We start from the raw sequence: 16,085 nt of genomic DNA, 5'->3' as shown, positions 1-16,085 counted from the left end.
GAAGAAGAAGTAGAGAGCATAGGTTAAAATCAAGAACTTTTATAGAAATGAGTTCAGACAACGGTGTACTTTCAAGCTTAGGAAGATGCATTAAATGTATAAAAAGTAAATAAGTCATGGTGATAACAAAATCACATATTCATAACTGCATAGAATTTGGAGTGTTTTCAATCGAAGTGTGAATCATTTGAAATACTTCCTTAGTACAGGAGGCTTGCAAATGGAAGACAACATCTGTTTCATCCATACCAATTATGTGCATGAGGAAGGCTGAGTTGCAGAGTAAATGCCTCATCTGAAAAAGACCCTTGCAAATGGAACATATTATTATTATTATTATTATTATTATTATTATTATTATTATTATTATTATTATTATTATTATTATTATTATTATTATTAATTCGATTTTTATACCGCCCTTCTCCCGAAGGACTCAGGGCGGTGTACAGCCAAAATAAAAAACAGACAATACAATATACAATTAAAATACAAATTAAAAAACTTATTTTATAATTGGCCTAAAAAACTTTAAAATATATAAAACTAAAACCCCTTAAAATTAATAATAGAGAATTTAAAATCAATAAAATTTAAGCCAGTCCCGCGCAAATGAAAAGATGTGTCTTCAGTTCGCGGCGGAAGGTCCGAAGGTCAGGTATTTGGCGTAAACCCGGGGGAAGCTCGTTCCAGAGTGTGGGAGCCCCCACAGAGAAGGACCTTCCCCTGGGGGCCGCCAGCCGACATTGCTTGGCGGACGGCACCCTGAGAAGTCCCTCTCTGTGAGAGCGTACGGGTCGGTGGGAGGCATGCGGTAACAGCAGGCGGTCCCGTAAGTACCCAGGCGCTAAGCCATGGAGCGTTTTAAAGGTAGTGACCAAAACCTTAAAGTGCACCCGAAAGGCCACAGGTAGCCAGTGCAGTCTGCGCAGGAGCGGTGTTACGCGGGAGCTACGCGAAGCTCCCTCTATCACCCGCGCAGCTGCATTTTGGACTAACTGAAGCCTCCGAGTGCACCTCAAGGGAAGCCCCATGTAGAGAGCATTACAATAATCCAAGCGAGAGGTAACGAGCGCACGAGTGACTGTGCACAAGGCATCCCGATCAAGGAAGGGGCGCAACTGCCGAACCAGGCAAAGCATGGAGTTTGCATGACAATCTGACTTTTATATAGATTCTTTCCTGTTGTTAACTAACAAAAAGATATACAAGTAGTCCTCAACTTACAACAGTTCATTTAGTGACTGGTCAAATTTACAACAGCATTGAAAAATGTGACTTATGACCATTTTTCACACTTATGACTGTTGCAGCATCCCCATGGTCATGTGATTTACATTTGGATGCCTGACAGCTGACTCATGTTTATGTCGGTTGCAATGTCCCACATCCCCTTTTGCGACCTGACAAGTAAAGTCAATGGGGAAACCAGATTCACTTAAAAACCTTGTTACTAATTTAAGAATGCACTTAACAAATGTGGTAAGAAAATTCGTAAAATAGGGAAAAACTCACTTAACAAATTTCTCACGTAGCAACATAAATTTTGGGCTCAATTATAGTCGTAAGTTGAGGACTACCTATACCTGAAAATCATCTAATAAATCTTGATTGTGAATCATGGCTGTATATCTTGATTATCCATTTGATTAATCACAGGCATCCTTGCCCTAAATATACAAAATGGAATAAATTAGTCTGCCCTATAATGTATATCTAGGATTATTCCCTGTTAAACAATTTCATACATGTTTTTAAAGTAGCGTTTTGTTTTTTTAAGGTGTGTGTGATTGATTAAATATGACTGCAACTTTGAAAACATAGGCATTGTGCAAATACAATTATCAAATAATTTATATCATTTAAATATGAGCCAGCAGTGTGCTATAGCTGCCCAAAATCCCCAACATAGTTCTAGGCTGCATTAAGTTCACGTGAAGTGTTAATACTACTCTATAATGCCTTGGTAAGACCACACTTGGAATACTGCATTCAGTTTTGGTCACCATGATATAAAAAAGATGTTGAGACTCTAGAAAGAGTGCAGAGAAGAGCAACAAAGATGATTAGGGGACTGGAGGCTAAAACATATAAAGAACTGTTGCTGGAATTGGGTATGTTGCTGGAATTGGGTATGTTTAATGAAAAGAAGGACTAGGGGTGACATGATAGCAGTGTTCCGACATCTCAGGGGTAGCCACAAAGAAGAGGGAGTCAAGCTATTCTCCAAAGCACCAGAGAAGCAATGGGTGGAAACTAATCAAGGAGAGAAGCAACCTAAAACTAAGAAGAAATTTCCTGACAGAACAATTAACCAGTAGAACAACTTGCCTCCAAAAGTTGTGAATGCCCCAACACTGGAAGTTTTTAAAAAGAGATTGGACAACCAATCTAGATTGGTTTAAAACCAATTTAGATTGGTCTAAAACTTGGCAACTCCAAATCTCAACCAGCAAATGCTCAGTCTTACATATTGGAAAAAAGAACCCAAGTACATGCTTGATGGACATTACCTTACAGATGACCACCACCCTGTTAAAGACCTTGGAGTTTTCATATCAAATGATCTAAGTGCCAAAGCCCACTGCAACTACATAGCAAAAAAAGGTCTAAGAGTTGTAAACCTAATCTTGTGTAGCTTCTTTTCAAAAAACACTACACTAACCAGAGCATATAAAACATTTGCTAGGCCAATCCTTGAATACAGCTCGCCTGTCTGGAACCCACACCACATTACTGACATCAATACAATTGAACGTGTCCAGAAATATTTTATAAGAAGAGTTCTCCACTCTTCTGAAAACAACAAAATACCTTATCCCACCAGACTTGAAATCCTAGGTTTAGAAAACGTAGAACTCCGTCGCCTTCAATAAGACCTAAGTTTAACTCGTAGAATCATCTATTGTAATGTCCTTCCTGTTAAAGACTACTTCAGCTTCAATTACAATAATACAAGAGCAACCAATAGATTTAAACTTAATGTTAACCGCTTCAATCTAGATTGCAGAAAATATGACTTCTGTAACAGAGTTATCAGTGCTTGAAACACATTACATGACTCTGTGGTCTCTTCTCATAATCCCAAAAGCTTTAACCAAAAACTTTCTACTATTGACCTCACCCCATTCCTAAGAGGACTATAAGGGGCGTGCATAAGAGCACAAACATGCCTACCGTTCCTGTCCTATTGGTTTCTTTTAAAATTCTTATACATATATACTTATACTTCCTCATATTTCCTCATATATATGTTTATATACTATATAACCATTTTGTGTAATGCTTATGTATATTGTTGTGACAAAATTAAATAAATAAATAAAAATAAACCATTTGTCTGAAGTGGTATAGGGTTTCCTGCCTGAGTAGAGAGTTGGACTAGAAGGGTTCCAAGGTCTCTTCCAACTTTTTATTCTATTCTATTCTGTTCTGTTCTATTTTGTTCTATTCTAAGCATAATTTTAATTATAATATTCATAGGAATAACGTTATGGTCTAACATCAGCTCAAGCAAATCGCTCACATTGCTTCTGCCTGCTCTTGTGACACGTTGAATTATGTTGCTTGATCTGTAGCAGGGGCTATGTTCTCTGCTTAGAGTCGCTTTTACTAATGACATTTGATGTTACTCTGTAAAATATTATTAACATTTATGATGATGTGTACAGAGAAACAGTCTTCATTGGGATTTCTACGTTAGAAGGTAGGCTATTGAATTTCATAGATGGACCTTGAAATATTCTAGATGGAATATAAGAAGACAGATTTTGTTATAAGTATTTGTGTTATTTGCATTTGTGTAGTATTTGCATACAGATAAGCTATTTTAATACTTCCTATGTGTTATGTCTTAGAAAAGCACATTGATTGGTTCTAAATAAGTGACACCAAGTCAGGATAGAATATATCACCACAATTCTGTATCATCTTCCTTTGTTATTTTAGCCCATTTGTTTCTGAACTATGCTCTAAATCTGTTCTTATTTTAAAGGCCTGAGTGCTTTATGAGAGGATACTTAAGGATTGCTTTTTCCACTGCAGTATACTTCCTTCTGCATATTCAATCGGTCTCTCTGCTACCTCTTCTTCTTGATCCATGTTTTGCTCTCTGAAACTGGATGGTATTTGTTATTGTTTGTTAACAATTTGTTATTGTTAAATAAAATATTATTTTATTTTCCACAGTCATGTGACTCTTATTCGTTTACAGAGAAAAACATCCAATAAAGCAAAAATAACAAGACAGTCATCACAAAATTAAATATTTTACAATGAGAGTACATAAGTACTCTACTATCTGTCTAAATTAGGTAAATTAAAATGGAAAAACTTAATTTTAACTTGCTTCTGAAAGGCTGAATTGGAGCAATCTAAACTGTAGTAGTAGAAATCTAATCTGTAGTGGTAAACTATTTCACAAGAGATCTGCAATGAAGAAGCATCATTTTCTAGCCTCAGCTCTGCTGATTATTTGATAGGGAGGTTTCTTTCATTGTGGTAGGATTACTATTTTTCTCTTTCTTGTTAGCTACTGCTTTTGCAATAGAGTAAAATTCTAGTTGTGTAAGTAGATCTTTTAGAATTACATAGTTGGAAGGGATGTTAGAGATCGTTCAGACCAACCCTCTGCCAAGTATAAGATTCAGTAAATCACCTTCAATAGATGAGCATCCAGCCTCTCATTGAAGACTTTCAGCAAAGAAAAATCAACATATTGGTAGACTTCACAAGGTGGTCGCTTGTACAGTCAGAAGTTATTTCTGATATCTAGCCTGACCCATACTTTGTAGTTTTAACCACTGGTTCTGGTTCTGTGATCTGGGGCAGTGGAGAATTAATCCATTCTCTTTTGTATTTGACAACTGTTCGGACTGCTATCATATTTCCTTTCAGTTTTCTATTCTGTATGTTAAACATACCCATTATTTCTTACAGGACAGTGATAGCAAATCTTTTCGGGACCGAGTGCCCAAACCGGAACGCACATGTATGTGCGTGCGCTGGAGCACCGTAAACCTGAAGACCAGCTGGCCAATGCATGCATGCCTGTTTTTTGACCATTTTTGACCTTTTCCCAGGCCCTTTTTGGGCCAAAAACGGCCCAGAAAACAGCCTGAAAAACACCCCCAAAATGGCCTGGTTTTTTGCAGTTTTCAGGCAGTTTTCCAGTGGTCTGGCACCTGCAAAGACCAACTGGCCACCGTGCATGTGCATGCCAGAAAACAGAAGAGCAGCTAGAGATGGTGCGTGTGTCCACAGAGAGGGCTCTGCGTGCCTCCTCTGGCACACATGCCATAGGTTCACGGTCATAGGACGTAGCTTCTAATCTAGACATTTCACTTTCTTGATATCCCTCTTCTGAACTTGTTCCAGTTTGTCACTACTGTTTCTGAACTATTGTGAACTATTGTGACCAAAACTAGGCACAATATTTCAAACTCTGCTCTCAACAGTTTAGACAAGAACAATTACATCTCGTGGTGTGGACTCTATACTCCTGTTAGTGCCGCCCACTTGTTTTTAGCAGCTACATTAAATTGGTAGTTCGAACAGTCAGGCCCCTTTCATATACATACCATCACGTTTAGTCTCCTCTATCTGATATTTGTGCCTTTAATTTTTTTCTACTGAAACGCATAACTTTATAGTTTTCATAGTTAAATTCTGTCCTATTCATTTTAGCTCACTGTTGAAGTCTGGTAAAAGGTTTTAAATTCTCTCTTTTTCCACTTCACCCAGCTTTGTGTAATTTGCAAACTTCATAAGTATCTCCTCAACTCCCTCACCCAAGTCATTGATAAAACTATTGAGTAACACGCATCCCAGGATAGAGCTTATGGTGCTTCATTTGATATTTCCCACTAAGCTGGAACATTGCAAGCTTTTTTTGGCTGAAGTCATTCAGACACTTATGAGTATGCAGGTTCCAATCCAAAGTGTGTATAGTCAAGGCTATGGTTTTCTCAGTTGCAATGTATGGCTGTGAAAGTTGGACCATAAGAAAGGCTGAGCGTCAGAGAATTGAGGCCTTTGGAGAAGACTCCTGCGAGTCCCTTGGACTGCAAGACCATCCAACCAGTCAGTCCTAGAGGAGATCAACCCTGACTGCTGTTTAGAAGGCCAGATCCTGAAGATGAAACTCAAATACTTTGACCACCAATGAGAAGGAAGGACTCACTGGAGAAGAGCCTAATGCTGGGAAAGATTGAGGGCAAAAGAAGAAGGGGACAACAGAGAATGAGGTGGCTGGATGGAGTCACTGAAGCAGTAGGCATGAGCTTAAATGGACTCCAGAGGATGGTAGAGAACAGGAAGGCCTGAAGGAACGTTGTCCATGGGGTTGTGATGGGTTGGACACGACTTCGCAACTAACAACAACAAGGTTCCAATCTGGGTCGGTCACTGTGACCAGAGGTTTTGTCTTCCAAGCTTTCGGACTCATGCTGGAGCCCATCCTTAGAGGAACTTCTCTCTGGCAGAGTGTGACATTTATTTTTGCCTTCATTCGTGAGTTATGAGTATATCTCATAGTATCACTAGTATTTTACGATATTGAAAAGGATAATTTAATGACAAATTTTTGTCAACCGTCTTTTCCCCAATCAATTAGTCAAAGAAAGGATGAAGATTTGTTTGTGATGGGCCCTTACTGGCTCCTGTTGATTATAGCAATAGCATAGCTATCCAGGTTGTTCACAAGTACGATGCTTGATGATCTGTTCAAAGGCCTTGCCCATTCTTGTCATCAAGCTGACCAAGTCCCAGTTCCCCTTCCCCTTTTAAAGATGGGTATGACATTTGCTGCCCTGCCGTTTTTGGGGATATCCAAAGAGTAATTCAGGGAATATCTTTACTATTTTTTTTTTTTGTATCCTAGGATTTAATACACCTAGCCTTGGAGAGTTGAATTCATTTAAATAAGCTAGGTTCTCATCTTATCCTCCCTAAGCTAATGCTGTTCTTTCCACATAATGATGATTAGGCATGGTTCCATTTAATTTCTAACGAAAGATAAACACAGAGGAGGAGTTTAAAAATTCTGTCTCTTCACCATTTCTCATTATCAGTCACCGTTTTTCCTTAAAATAGATTTACAAGTCCCTTGCCCTTTTTGTATGTTTTCAATTACACAAAGAACCCTGACAGAATTTCTGTCATGTGACCAAACTGAGCCTGAGGGGTGGGATCATCAATCTGGATCCCTATGCCCTCAAAAGACACCTAGGTCCAACCATACATACCCCCCCCCCGCGAAGTCTGTTGAGACTTATCTGGTATTGCATTGACAGTTAGTTATTTAGATTCTTGTGTATAGGTTGCATGGAATAAACTTTCAGTGCTTTTGAACTCTATCCCAGTTCCTGGTTTCTTCTGCCTGACAATAATGTTTTGTATTCTTCTTTAATTATGTGCAGTAGTGGGATTCAAATAATTTAACAACTGGTTTTCTGCCCTAATGACCGGCTGGGTGGGCATGGCCAGGTGATGTGACAGGGAACACTCGGTTTCCTGCACCCCTTGGGGGGGGGACATGCCGCCCCCCTGTGCCCCGTTTTGGGCCTATTAGGTCTCCCTACAGCTACCTGGGAGCAAAAATGGGCCGGGGGGGGCTATGCCACACACCCCTGCAGCCTGTTTTGGGCCTAGTAGACCTCCCTGCACTTAGCTAGGAGCCAAAATGGGGCGTGTGGAAACTTCTGGAAGGGGTGGGGAGGGGCAAAGGCAGCCAGCAATTTAACTACTGGTTCGCCCGAACCAGCTGAATCCCACACTGGTTATGTGCCCTCCTTCCATCCCTGTTGTGTCTTGTCCGCTCTCACCGCAGCCGGGGTCTGCTTATCTGCTCCCGAACACGGAGGAATGTATGCCTCCCGGCCCCAGTTCTGGCTCCATGCCCAGACAAGCTGCAGAGGAGGGGGCACCTCCCGGTCCCAGCCCTGGCTCCATGCCCAAGCAGGCTGCAGAGGAGGGAGCATCCCCCGGCCCCAGCCCTGGCTCCATGCCCAGGCAAACGGAGCAGCTAGACCCCTCCCCCTCCTCCACAGCATGTGAGCCTGAGGAAAGTTTACTTCCAACAACAGCTGATTGGAGTGACCCTCGCATCAGAAGATTGGATAGGCGGAGGCAACAGAAGGAAGGGAGGGGCAGGCCTTAATGAGTGCTGAGTCATGGAGCCACACCCCATGGCCTATATAAAGGATCTGCTTTCTGGCAGTCTCTGAGTCAGGCAAAGTCGAACTTATCTTGCTGAAGTCACTTACTGGTCTCCTGCCTGCTCTGAGGACTTTGCTAGGACTTTGGGCAGAGCTGCAGAGGCAAGCCTGATTCGGATTTCCCTGACCCGGCCATCAGCGGAGGAGTGGGACACGACAATCCCTTTAAATCTTTTCAGTATTGAAAAGTCTTTGCCTGTATATATACAACCTTCGTTGGGGTCTTCCCTTTTTCCTTCCGGTAGCAATTATAGATGTTTGTTCAGTATCTTATTTTATAAGATGTATTTTTATAACATAACAATTTTATTGGAGATTACAATTGTAACAGTACAAAACTAATACAGATAGTCCTCAGTTTATGACCACTATTGAGCCCAAAATTTATGTCGTCCAGTGAGAAATTTGTTAAGTAAGTTTTGCCTCACTTTGCGACTTTTCTTGTCACACTTGTTAAGTGACTCACTGAAGTTGTTAAATTAGTAATACGGTTATTAAATGAATCTGGGTTCCCCGTTGTCTTTGCTTGTCAGAAGGTTGCGAAAGGAGATCAGGTGAGCTTGGGACACTGCAACCGTCATAAATATGAACCAGCTGTCAAGCATTCAGATGTAATTCACATGACCATGAGGATGCTGCAAGTGGTCATAAGTGTGAAAAATGGTCCTAAGTCGCTTTTTCTCAGCGCTGTTGTAACTTTGAACGTCACTAAATGAACTATTGTAAGTCGAGGACTATCTGTACAAACTAAAAAGAAAGGGGGAAAAGTGCAGAAAAGAAAAAAAAAAGTAGAAAATAAATTAGAAAAGAAAGAAAAAATAATAAAAAGAAAATAAATACATATATAAAAAAGTGACCTCCTTTTTCCATAAGTACAAGTAAAATTTTAAACTGACCACTTTTTCATAAAATACAAGTAATGATCTGTTCTTCAAATATTCTGTCTCTTTATCTATAAACAAAGCCATGTAGCCCAGTCATTTCAGTCTGATCTCAGTAAAAGTCCATCTGCACACCAGAACAACTAGACACAAGAACAGTTTTTCCCCGAAGGCCATCACTCTGCTAAACAAATAATTCCCTCAACACTGTCAGACTATTTACTGAATCTGCACTACTATTAATCATTTCATAGTTCCCATCACCAATCTCTTTCCACTTTGACTGTATGACTATAACTTGTTGCTGGCAATCCTTATGATTTATATTGATATATTGATCATCAATTGTGTTGTAAATGTTGTACCTTGATGAACGTATCTTTTCTTTTATGTACACTGAGAGCATATGCACCAAGACAAATTCCTTGTGTGTCCAATCACACTTGGCCAATAAATTCTATTCATTTGTGTTGTAAATGTTGTACCTTGATGAAGGTATCTTTTCTTTTATGTACACTGAGAGCATATGCACCAAGATAAATTCCTTGTGTGTCCAATCACACTTGGCCAATAAAAAACTCTATAAAACTCTATTAAGGGTTATCAGAGATAATAGCATATCTGCTTTAAAAAGATCATTCAGTATGTTCAATATTAAAATGTTTTGCTTCATTTTGTATATCAAATTTAATTATAATCTCTAGCTCCCTCTAGTATCCAATTTTTATTTTTATTTTTTTAAAATTAAAAGCATTTTCCCACTGGAAGGATTATTTATAATTAATTTCAAAATCTTATTTCAAATTTGTCTCAACCTTCATGTGTAATTTTCTAAATCAAAAGTTTTAGTCGTTCTTTTACTGCTTATTTCCCCACTTGTGAAAAAAAAATATCTTAAACTTTTAGTTAAAACTTCCTTCACAAAGGATTCAAGGAAATTTAGTGCTTTGTTGATCCAAAGATCCCTAATAACTGAAAAAGCAATTAACAAGCAATTTCTGATAGGGATTAGAAAAGGAGGTCTGTGAATTTAATGTCTTTTCAAGGATGCCCGATGATTATTTTCTTATCTCCCAGAGCTCTAAACTCACCAGGGACCATTAACTTGGAGGAAAAGCTACCTGAAGCATTTTAGGCAATCTAAGTCCTTTCATTGTCCGGAAAGGAATTATTTCTAGTGATCCTCAGAATTTAACACAAACAAATTCTTGGAAATGCAGAGCCCTGATCCAGATTTTACTTCTTGATCAGTTTAGAATGGATGGATTATTGGAAAATAATTTTGGCGGTGACTGTTACAGTTTAACTTTGTATACTATATTCATTGTCTAAATTAAATTATTCTCTTCTCTGTGTTGTCAGGACCAAATTCACTTTTGCATTGCATTATTTGTCTTTAGGACAATTTGTGTATATTTCTCTCTCTCTTTCTTTTTTTTTAGGTGCAGTTACAATGTATGCAAAATATTTAATTGTAAAGAAACAAAATGATATGACACATTTTATTTCCCCTTGTTTCAACTTACTGACATTATACGTTGGAATTCTGGGTTGCATTGGATTGGGCATTGTTGCAAGTTTTCAGGTAAGTAAGAAAGATATCTTTACACTTTATTTATTAAATTTATATCCCATTTCTCCTTCAATGGCTTACAAATGTATTATATAAGCATTAAATGCATTCATATGACCAGCCTTTTAAAATAACTTAGTATATGTATCAAGAGGGAATCAGAGCAATATACAAGTAGTCCTTGGCTTACCACAGTTCATTTTGTGACCATTCCAAGTTACGTCAGTGAAAAAAATGACTTATGACCATTTTTCACATTTATGACCATTGCAACATCCCCATGGCTATGTGATCAAAATTTGGATGTTTTGCAATTGCAGTGTCCTGGGATCATCTGATCACCTTTGGCGATCTTCTGATAAGCAAAATTAATGGAGAAGCCAAATTCACCTAAAAACTCTGGTACTAACTTAACAACTGTAGTGATTCATTTAGCAACTGTGGCAAGAAAGGTCATAAAATGGGGCAAACTTCATTTAACAACCGTCTCACTTAGCAACAGAAATTTTGGGTTCAATTATGGTTATAACCCGAGGCTTACCTGTAAATTATTCTCTTTTCCAGAGAAAGCATCAACTCACAAATTTCTATCAGAAGAATCAGTGCAAATAACAACAGTAGTACCTGCAATGTGATCACCCAGGTGGTAACTTGAGGCTGTCTTATAGTCTAGAACTGATTGCTCAGTTCACTAGAGGCAATGAGTACATGTTCAGCAGATACTTCCCTCTAAATTTGCTCTCCAAACAAAGACAACATTGAGATCATGAGATATTAAGATACATTTATCCTTTGTTTCATTTGCTCTTAGCTTAATGGCATAATAATGCCTTTCCTAAATGTCTATGGAGATTCTTGGTCATCCAGGTCATGGTTGTCCCAAAGGTGCATTTTCAAGTGGCAACTGGACTTTCGGGTTTTTCTCTGAGGACATTTCGCTTCTCATCCAAGAAGCTTTTACTTCTTCTTCTGGAAGAGCTGAACAAGCTTGTTGGATGAGAAGCGAAATGTCTTCAACGAAAAAACAAAGTCCAGTTGCCTCTTGAAAAAGCACCTTTGAGACAATAATTAAAACTACAATAGATATGCATATTATGCAAAAGAGAATTCCAGGTAGGCATGTTACCGATATATTTTTTTGTCCTAGACATTGTTCTTCTCAAACATGGTCTCTTCTGATGATCTGTGGAAATAAATGAAAGAAATTATTTTCTTTCTATGATCCATCACTAGATAATATGAATGAGATGGAATTTTTGATATCCAATATATACTATACTTGGATACATGGTATACTTGTGGGAAGAAATGGTAATTTCCAAGCATTGCTTGCTAATTCTCCAAATCTGCTTGAGATAGTTGAGGGACCTTCTGAAACAGATTTAAGATTAAGCAAGGGGAGTATAAAACTAGAAAGATTACATAATATCAGCATTTGCAGACAGTTTGATGTCGCTCAATGAATGGCAAATCAGATCAGTGTATGATTTTATGGTTTGGAATCTAAGTAAATTTGAGAGAGCAATAATGAAACTACATCCACAAAGTGATATAATTGTTAAATTCTATCTTATTCATTTCAAGATCACAGATACGTTATTTATTAGACTCATGGGCCCATTCAACATGAGTCATGAAGAAGGCAAGTTACACTTGGATTGAGTTGACATTTAAGTAGGATGACAATAATACTGTTATAAAATTCTTGATTGAACTGTCTTCAGCTGCAAACTGTGAACTATGTAATGAAATCATTCACAAAATATGACATAAACAAAAATGAGCTTTCAATAAATAAAATCAAGTCCAATTTCCCCAACCACTCCCTAGTAATCAAGTTGGTTTTTTTAAAATAAGTCAGTGGTATGTATTAGAAAAATCTGTCCTCTTCATAAATTACCATACAGTTAGTCAACCCTAATTGGTATCCATTCATAAGTTCAGCAGTTGTTAGGTGAAGTACCACATGACTTCAGTGCATACCAACAATTGTTCTGGAAGTCCCGGTTGTGGTTGTTTATATACAAGATCTGCACTGTCATTAGAGAAAGGTCTCACACTTCTCCTGCTTTGTGTAAACTGCCAGCTCCATCTCACAGCCTCCTTCCTACCTGGGCTCCGGGAGCTCCCTTCAGCAGATGAGGCTCCACTGCCCTACCGTACTTGCCCCTTCTTCAGTTCCCCCATCCCCCTGTCCCCCCATCCCCCTATCTCCACCCATTTTTGCCCTTTCAGCTACCCTATACTTTGTCGTCACTGCCTACGCCTGCCGTCCCCAGCTGACCAACATCATTGTCCACTGCTGCTGAGGAGTGCCTAGCCAAAGCAGCAGATGTCCTTCATGCGGCCTCCACATTGGCTCTGAAGAGCCAGCAGCTGCCTTGACCTGGCATGCCTGACAGCAGGAGGAGGAAGATACGGCAGGTCAGCAAGAGAAGGCAGGGGCGACAGAAAGCAGAGCAGCCAAAAGGGAGAGACAGGGGGAAGTTGAAGCTCACCATGTGCTTGTAAATGCAAACGGGTTGCCAAATACCTGAATTTTGATCACATGACAGCAAAGCTCTGCAACAGACCCTTGCAGACTGGTTGTAACTACCATGGCTTATGATCTGTATTTACAACTGTCGCTCTACCCTCACAATCACATCTTTGCAATTGGAATGCTTGAAAACTGGCTCGTATTTATGACTGATAGCTGTGTCATATTTTATGAATTGTGATTAGTGACCCTTTTTTGCTGATTTCTAGCATAAAATGCCCAGGGAATCTGGATTTGCCTAATGACCTTGGTATTCACTTAACCACTGCATGATTCACTGAACAGCCTCTATAAAATTGTCATAAAATAGGGTCCATCTCAATTTACCACCACAACAGCTTACAGAAATATTGGTTGTAATTGTTGTTGTAAGTCAAGGACTACTGTATATTAGGTTGTTTATAGTAACCAAAAGACCTTTCTAATATTGCTAGTTTGGCTACACTTATTTTCTCCCTGATTATAGCCTTTTCTGTACATTGATTGCAACTCTAATAATATACAATGCTTGTCAATTGTTTTTTCAGGAGTTAGCAGTTCCTGCTGTCCATGATGGGGGCGCTCTTTTGGCTTTTGTCTCTGGTGCTCTCTACGTTTTTCTTCAAACAATTATCTCTTACAAATCACGACCACAATGGAGCACCCCGTGTGTATGTCACACAAGATTATTTCTCTCTGTAATGACTTGGGTAGCTGTCATTCCCAGTATCCTTTTTACAGGATATTAATGTGTCAAAGTTGTTAACAATGCAAGCACCACAGTTTTAAATCAGCTTATTATTTCTATATTCCGTTTTACAGTATTTCCTGAAAGGGACAAAATTGTACAGTTCATAACATGCAAGTCTGACATATAAGCTATGCTTATAAAACAGTGAGACATTGGGAGAGATGCACTAGACATACTGGTAAGAAGCTACCCAGATGTATAGCATGTACCACAGGGTTGAAATCCAGCAGGTTCTGACAGGTTCTGGAGAACTGGTAGAGGACATTTTGAGTAGTTTGGAGACCCAGCAACCTCAGGCTGGCCCCAGAGGGGGTGGGAATGGAGATTTTGCAACATCCTTCCTCCAGGAGTGGGGAGGGAATGGGGATTTTGTAGTATTCTTTCCCTAGAGTGGGGAGGGAATGGAGATTTTGCAGTATCCTTCTCCTGCCATGCCCACATAGCCACACCATGCCCACCAAGCTATGCCCACAGAACTGGTAGTAAAAAAAATTGGATTTCACCACTCATGTACCAGCTATGTTGAAACCATTTTCATGATATACAGACAGTCCTTGAGATACGACTGTCATGGAGCCTCCCCATTATGGTCACATGTTGCAATGGTATTAAGTGAACCATGTCCCATACATCTCCAGTGCAATTGTTAAATGTACATGGGGGTGATTAAATGGCAGACTGGGTGCCTCAGGAGTGGGGGAGGCCCCCGGAGGCCTAGTGCAGGCCCAGGCCTGCCTGCCTGCCTGGGCCTCTGCCACCCCAGAGGCACCCAGTGCTCTGCTTCCTGTCCCTGGGAGTTCCCCAGGCCTCAGCCTGCTCCCAAGCCGGCAATTCAGCCCGGCAAGGGAGCTTAAAGCTGGCACACAGAGGACATTTACAGCCTGTAAGCCAAGGCCTGCCTCCCATCCAGCTACCCATGGACCTGCTCCTCACCCAGCTCCAGGGCCCAGCAGTACCAACGTAACTTCTTATTTTTTGCAGAGATGCCTGGCCAATGCAATGCAATGCGAGACCCAACTTAGATTTCTTGCAGAGGCTTGTCAGCCCTTGTGCTATTCTCCTAGCAAGTAGTACTTATCCATGAGGGGTGGGGGACTGCTTTCCCCCCCCCCAGAAAGCTCCACTAGGGAGCCTCTTTATAAAAAAAACCAAGAACAGCCTCCTATACAGAGAAGTACTCCTTGCTAGGAGAATAGCACAAGGTTGCCATGAGATCAGAGTCTGAGCTTTGCATTGGCCTGGCTTTTCTGCAAAAACCAAAAAGATAACGGTGAACTTTAACTTAAAAATTAAAATACTCATTCTCGAAACTGAAATTAGGAATGTATACCCAAACCAAGAGATTTCAGAATCTAAGGAAACTTTACATTCATTGTTTCTTCCTATTTGAGTGGGCTTGCTAACATGCCCATCCATGCACAATGGCTATTGTGTACAGTCACAAATCAGGAGTTTATAATTCTTGTTATTATCAGACATCAATTCTGCCTTCATGTACCTGTGCCATTATTACTATTTCTATTCCCCTGTTTGATTAATGATATATTCCTTTCATTATAGCATATGTTATGTACTGTATATTGGTAAAAGGAAACTGTAATTTTATACGTTTATTTTTAAATTTTTGTTTCTTCTTAACTCCTTTTTCTCAGTGATTGCATGTGCTTCATTAATATCCATTACAAAAATAGATTGGAATCCAGGTGAAAAGGTAAACATATACTAGGTAAAAAATTAATATTTCTACCCATTCAGTGCAATTTAACTTTATGTAGTAGGGTTTTTTTAACTAAATACTTAAGGAAACAACTAACCAGAGCTGCTGTTTTTGCATGTTGTTAATACTATATATTAGGTTGTGACATGTTTTAAATGTTAAGGTTTGCCTAGATAAATACGTGTAGGTTTTTAAACTCAGAGCTTTTTGATTCTTCACTCAGTGATCTTTAACTTTCTGTAAATATAGGTCACCTGAGATATATTTGGTCGGAGTCTTAGATTTGCTAATAAATTACGCCTATCTCATGGATTTTATTATGAGAAAATTAAGAGTTGTAGCTAGAGACTAAAAGATATAGAGAAGTTTGGGACACTAAAATCATTTTAGGAAGTAAGGCCTCCTTTAGAAATATTATGGAAAATAAGA

The 16,085-nt window shown here is 39.3% G+C and overlaps 1 protein-coding gene across 7 annotated transcripts in view; it reads left to right on the top strand.

Moving 5' to 3' along the window:
* The window catches only part of DRAM1 (DNA damage regulated autophagy modulator 1), a 28,258-nt gene that overhangs the window by 6,808 nt on the left and 5,365 nt on the right, over window positions 1–16,085 (top strand). For 3 of the 7 annotated variants that reach the window (XR_009156084.1, XR_009156085.1, XM_058190860.1), the window contains exons 3-5: window positions 10,540–10,682; window positions 13,737–13,914; window positions 15,592–15,665. Coding sequence is in view for 4 of the 7 variants with exons in the window: in XM_058190860.1 (XP_058046843.1) it covers window positions 10,540–10,682; window positions 13,737–13,914; window positions 15,592–15,665 (395 nt within the window). In the remaining 3 variants the exon portion in view is untranslated. The remainder of the gene's footprint in view (window positions 1–10,539; window positions 10,683–13,736; window positions 13,915–15,591; window positions 15,666–16,085) is intronic. The other 4 variants (XR_009156083.1, XM_058190857.1, XM_058190856.1 and 1 more) reach the window with 2 other exon arrangements.

Source organism: Ahaetulla prasina, chromosome 7 (genome assembly GCF_028640845.1).
Source record: "Ahaetulla prasina isolate Xishuangbanna chromosome 7, ASM2864084v1, whole genome shotgun sequence".
NCBI classification, from domain to species: Eukaryota; Metazoa; Chordata; class Lepidosauria; order Squamata; family Colubridae; genus Ahaetulla; species Ahaetulla prasina.
The sequence above is the reverse complement of the archived record's forward strand: the minus strand, read 5'-3'. Positions and strand labels throughout refer to the sequence as shown.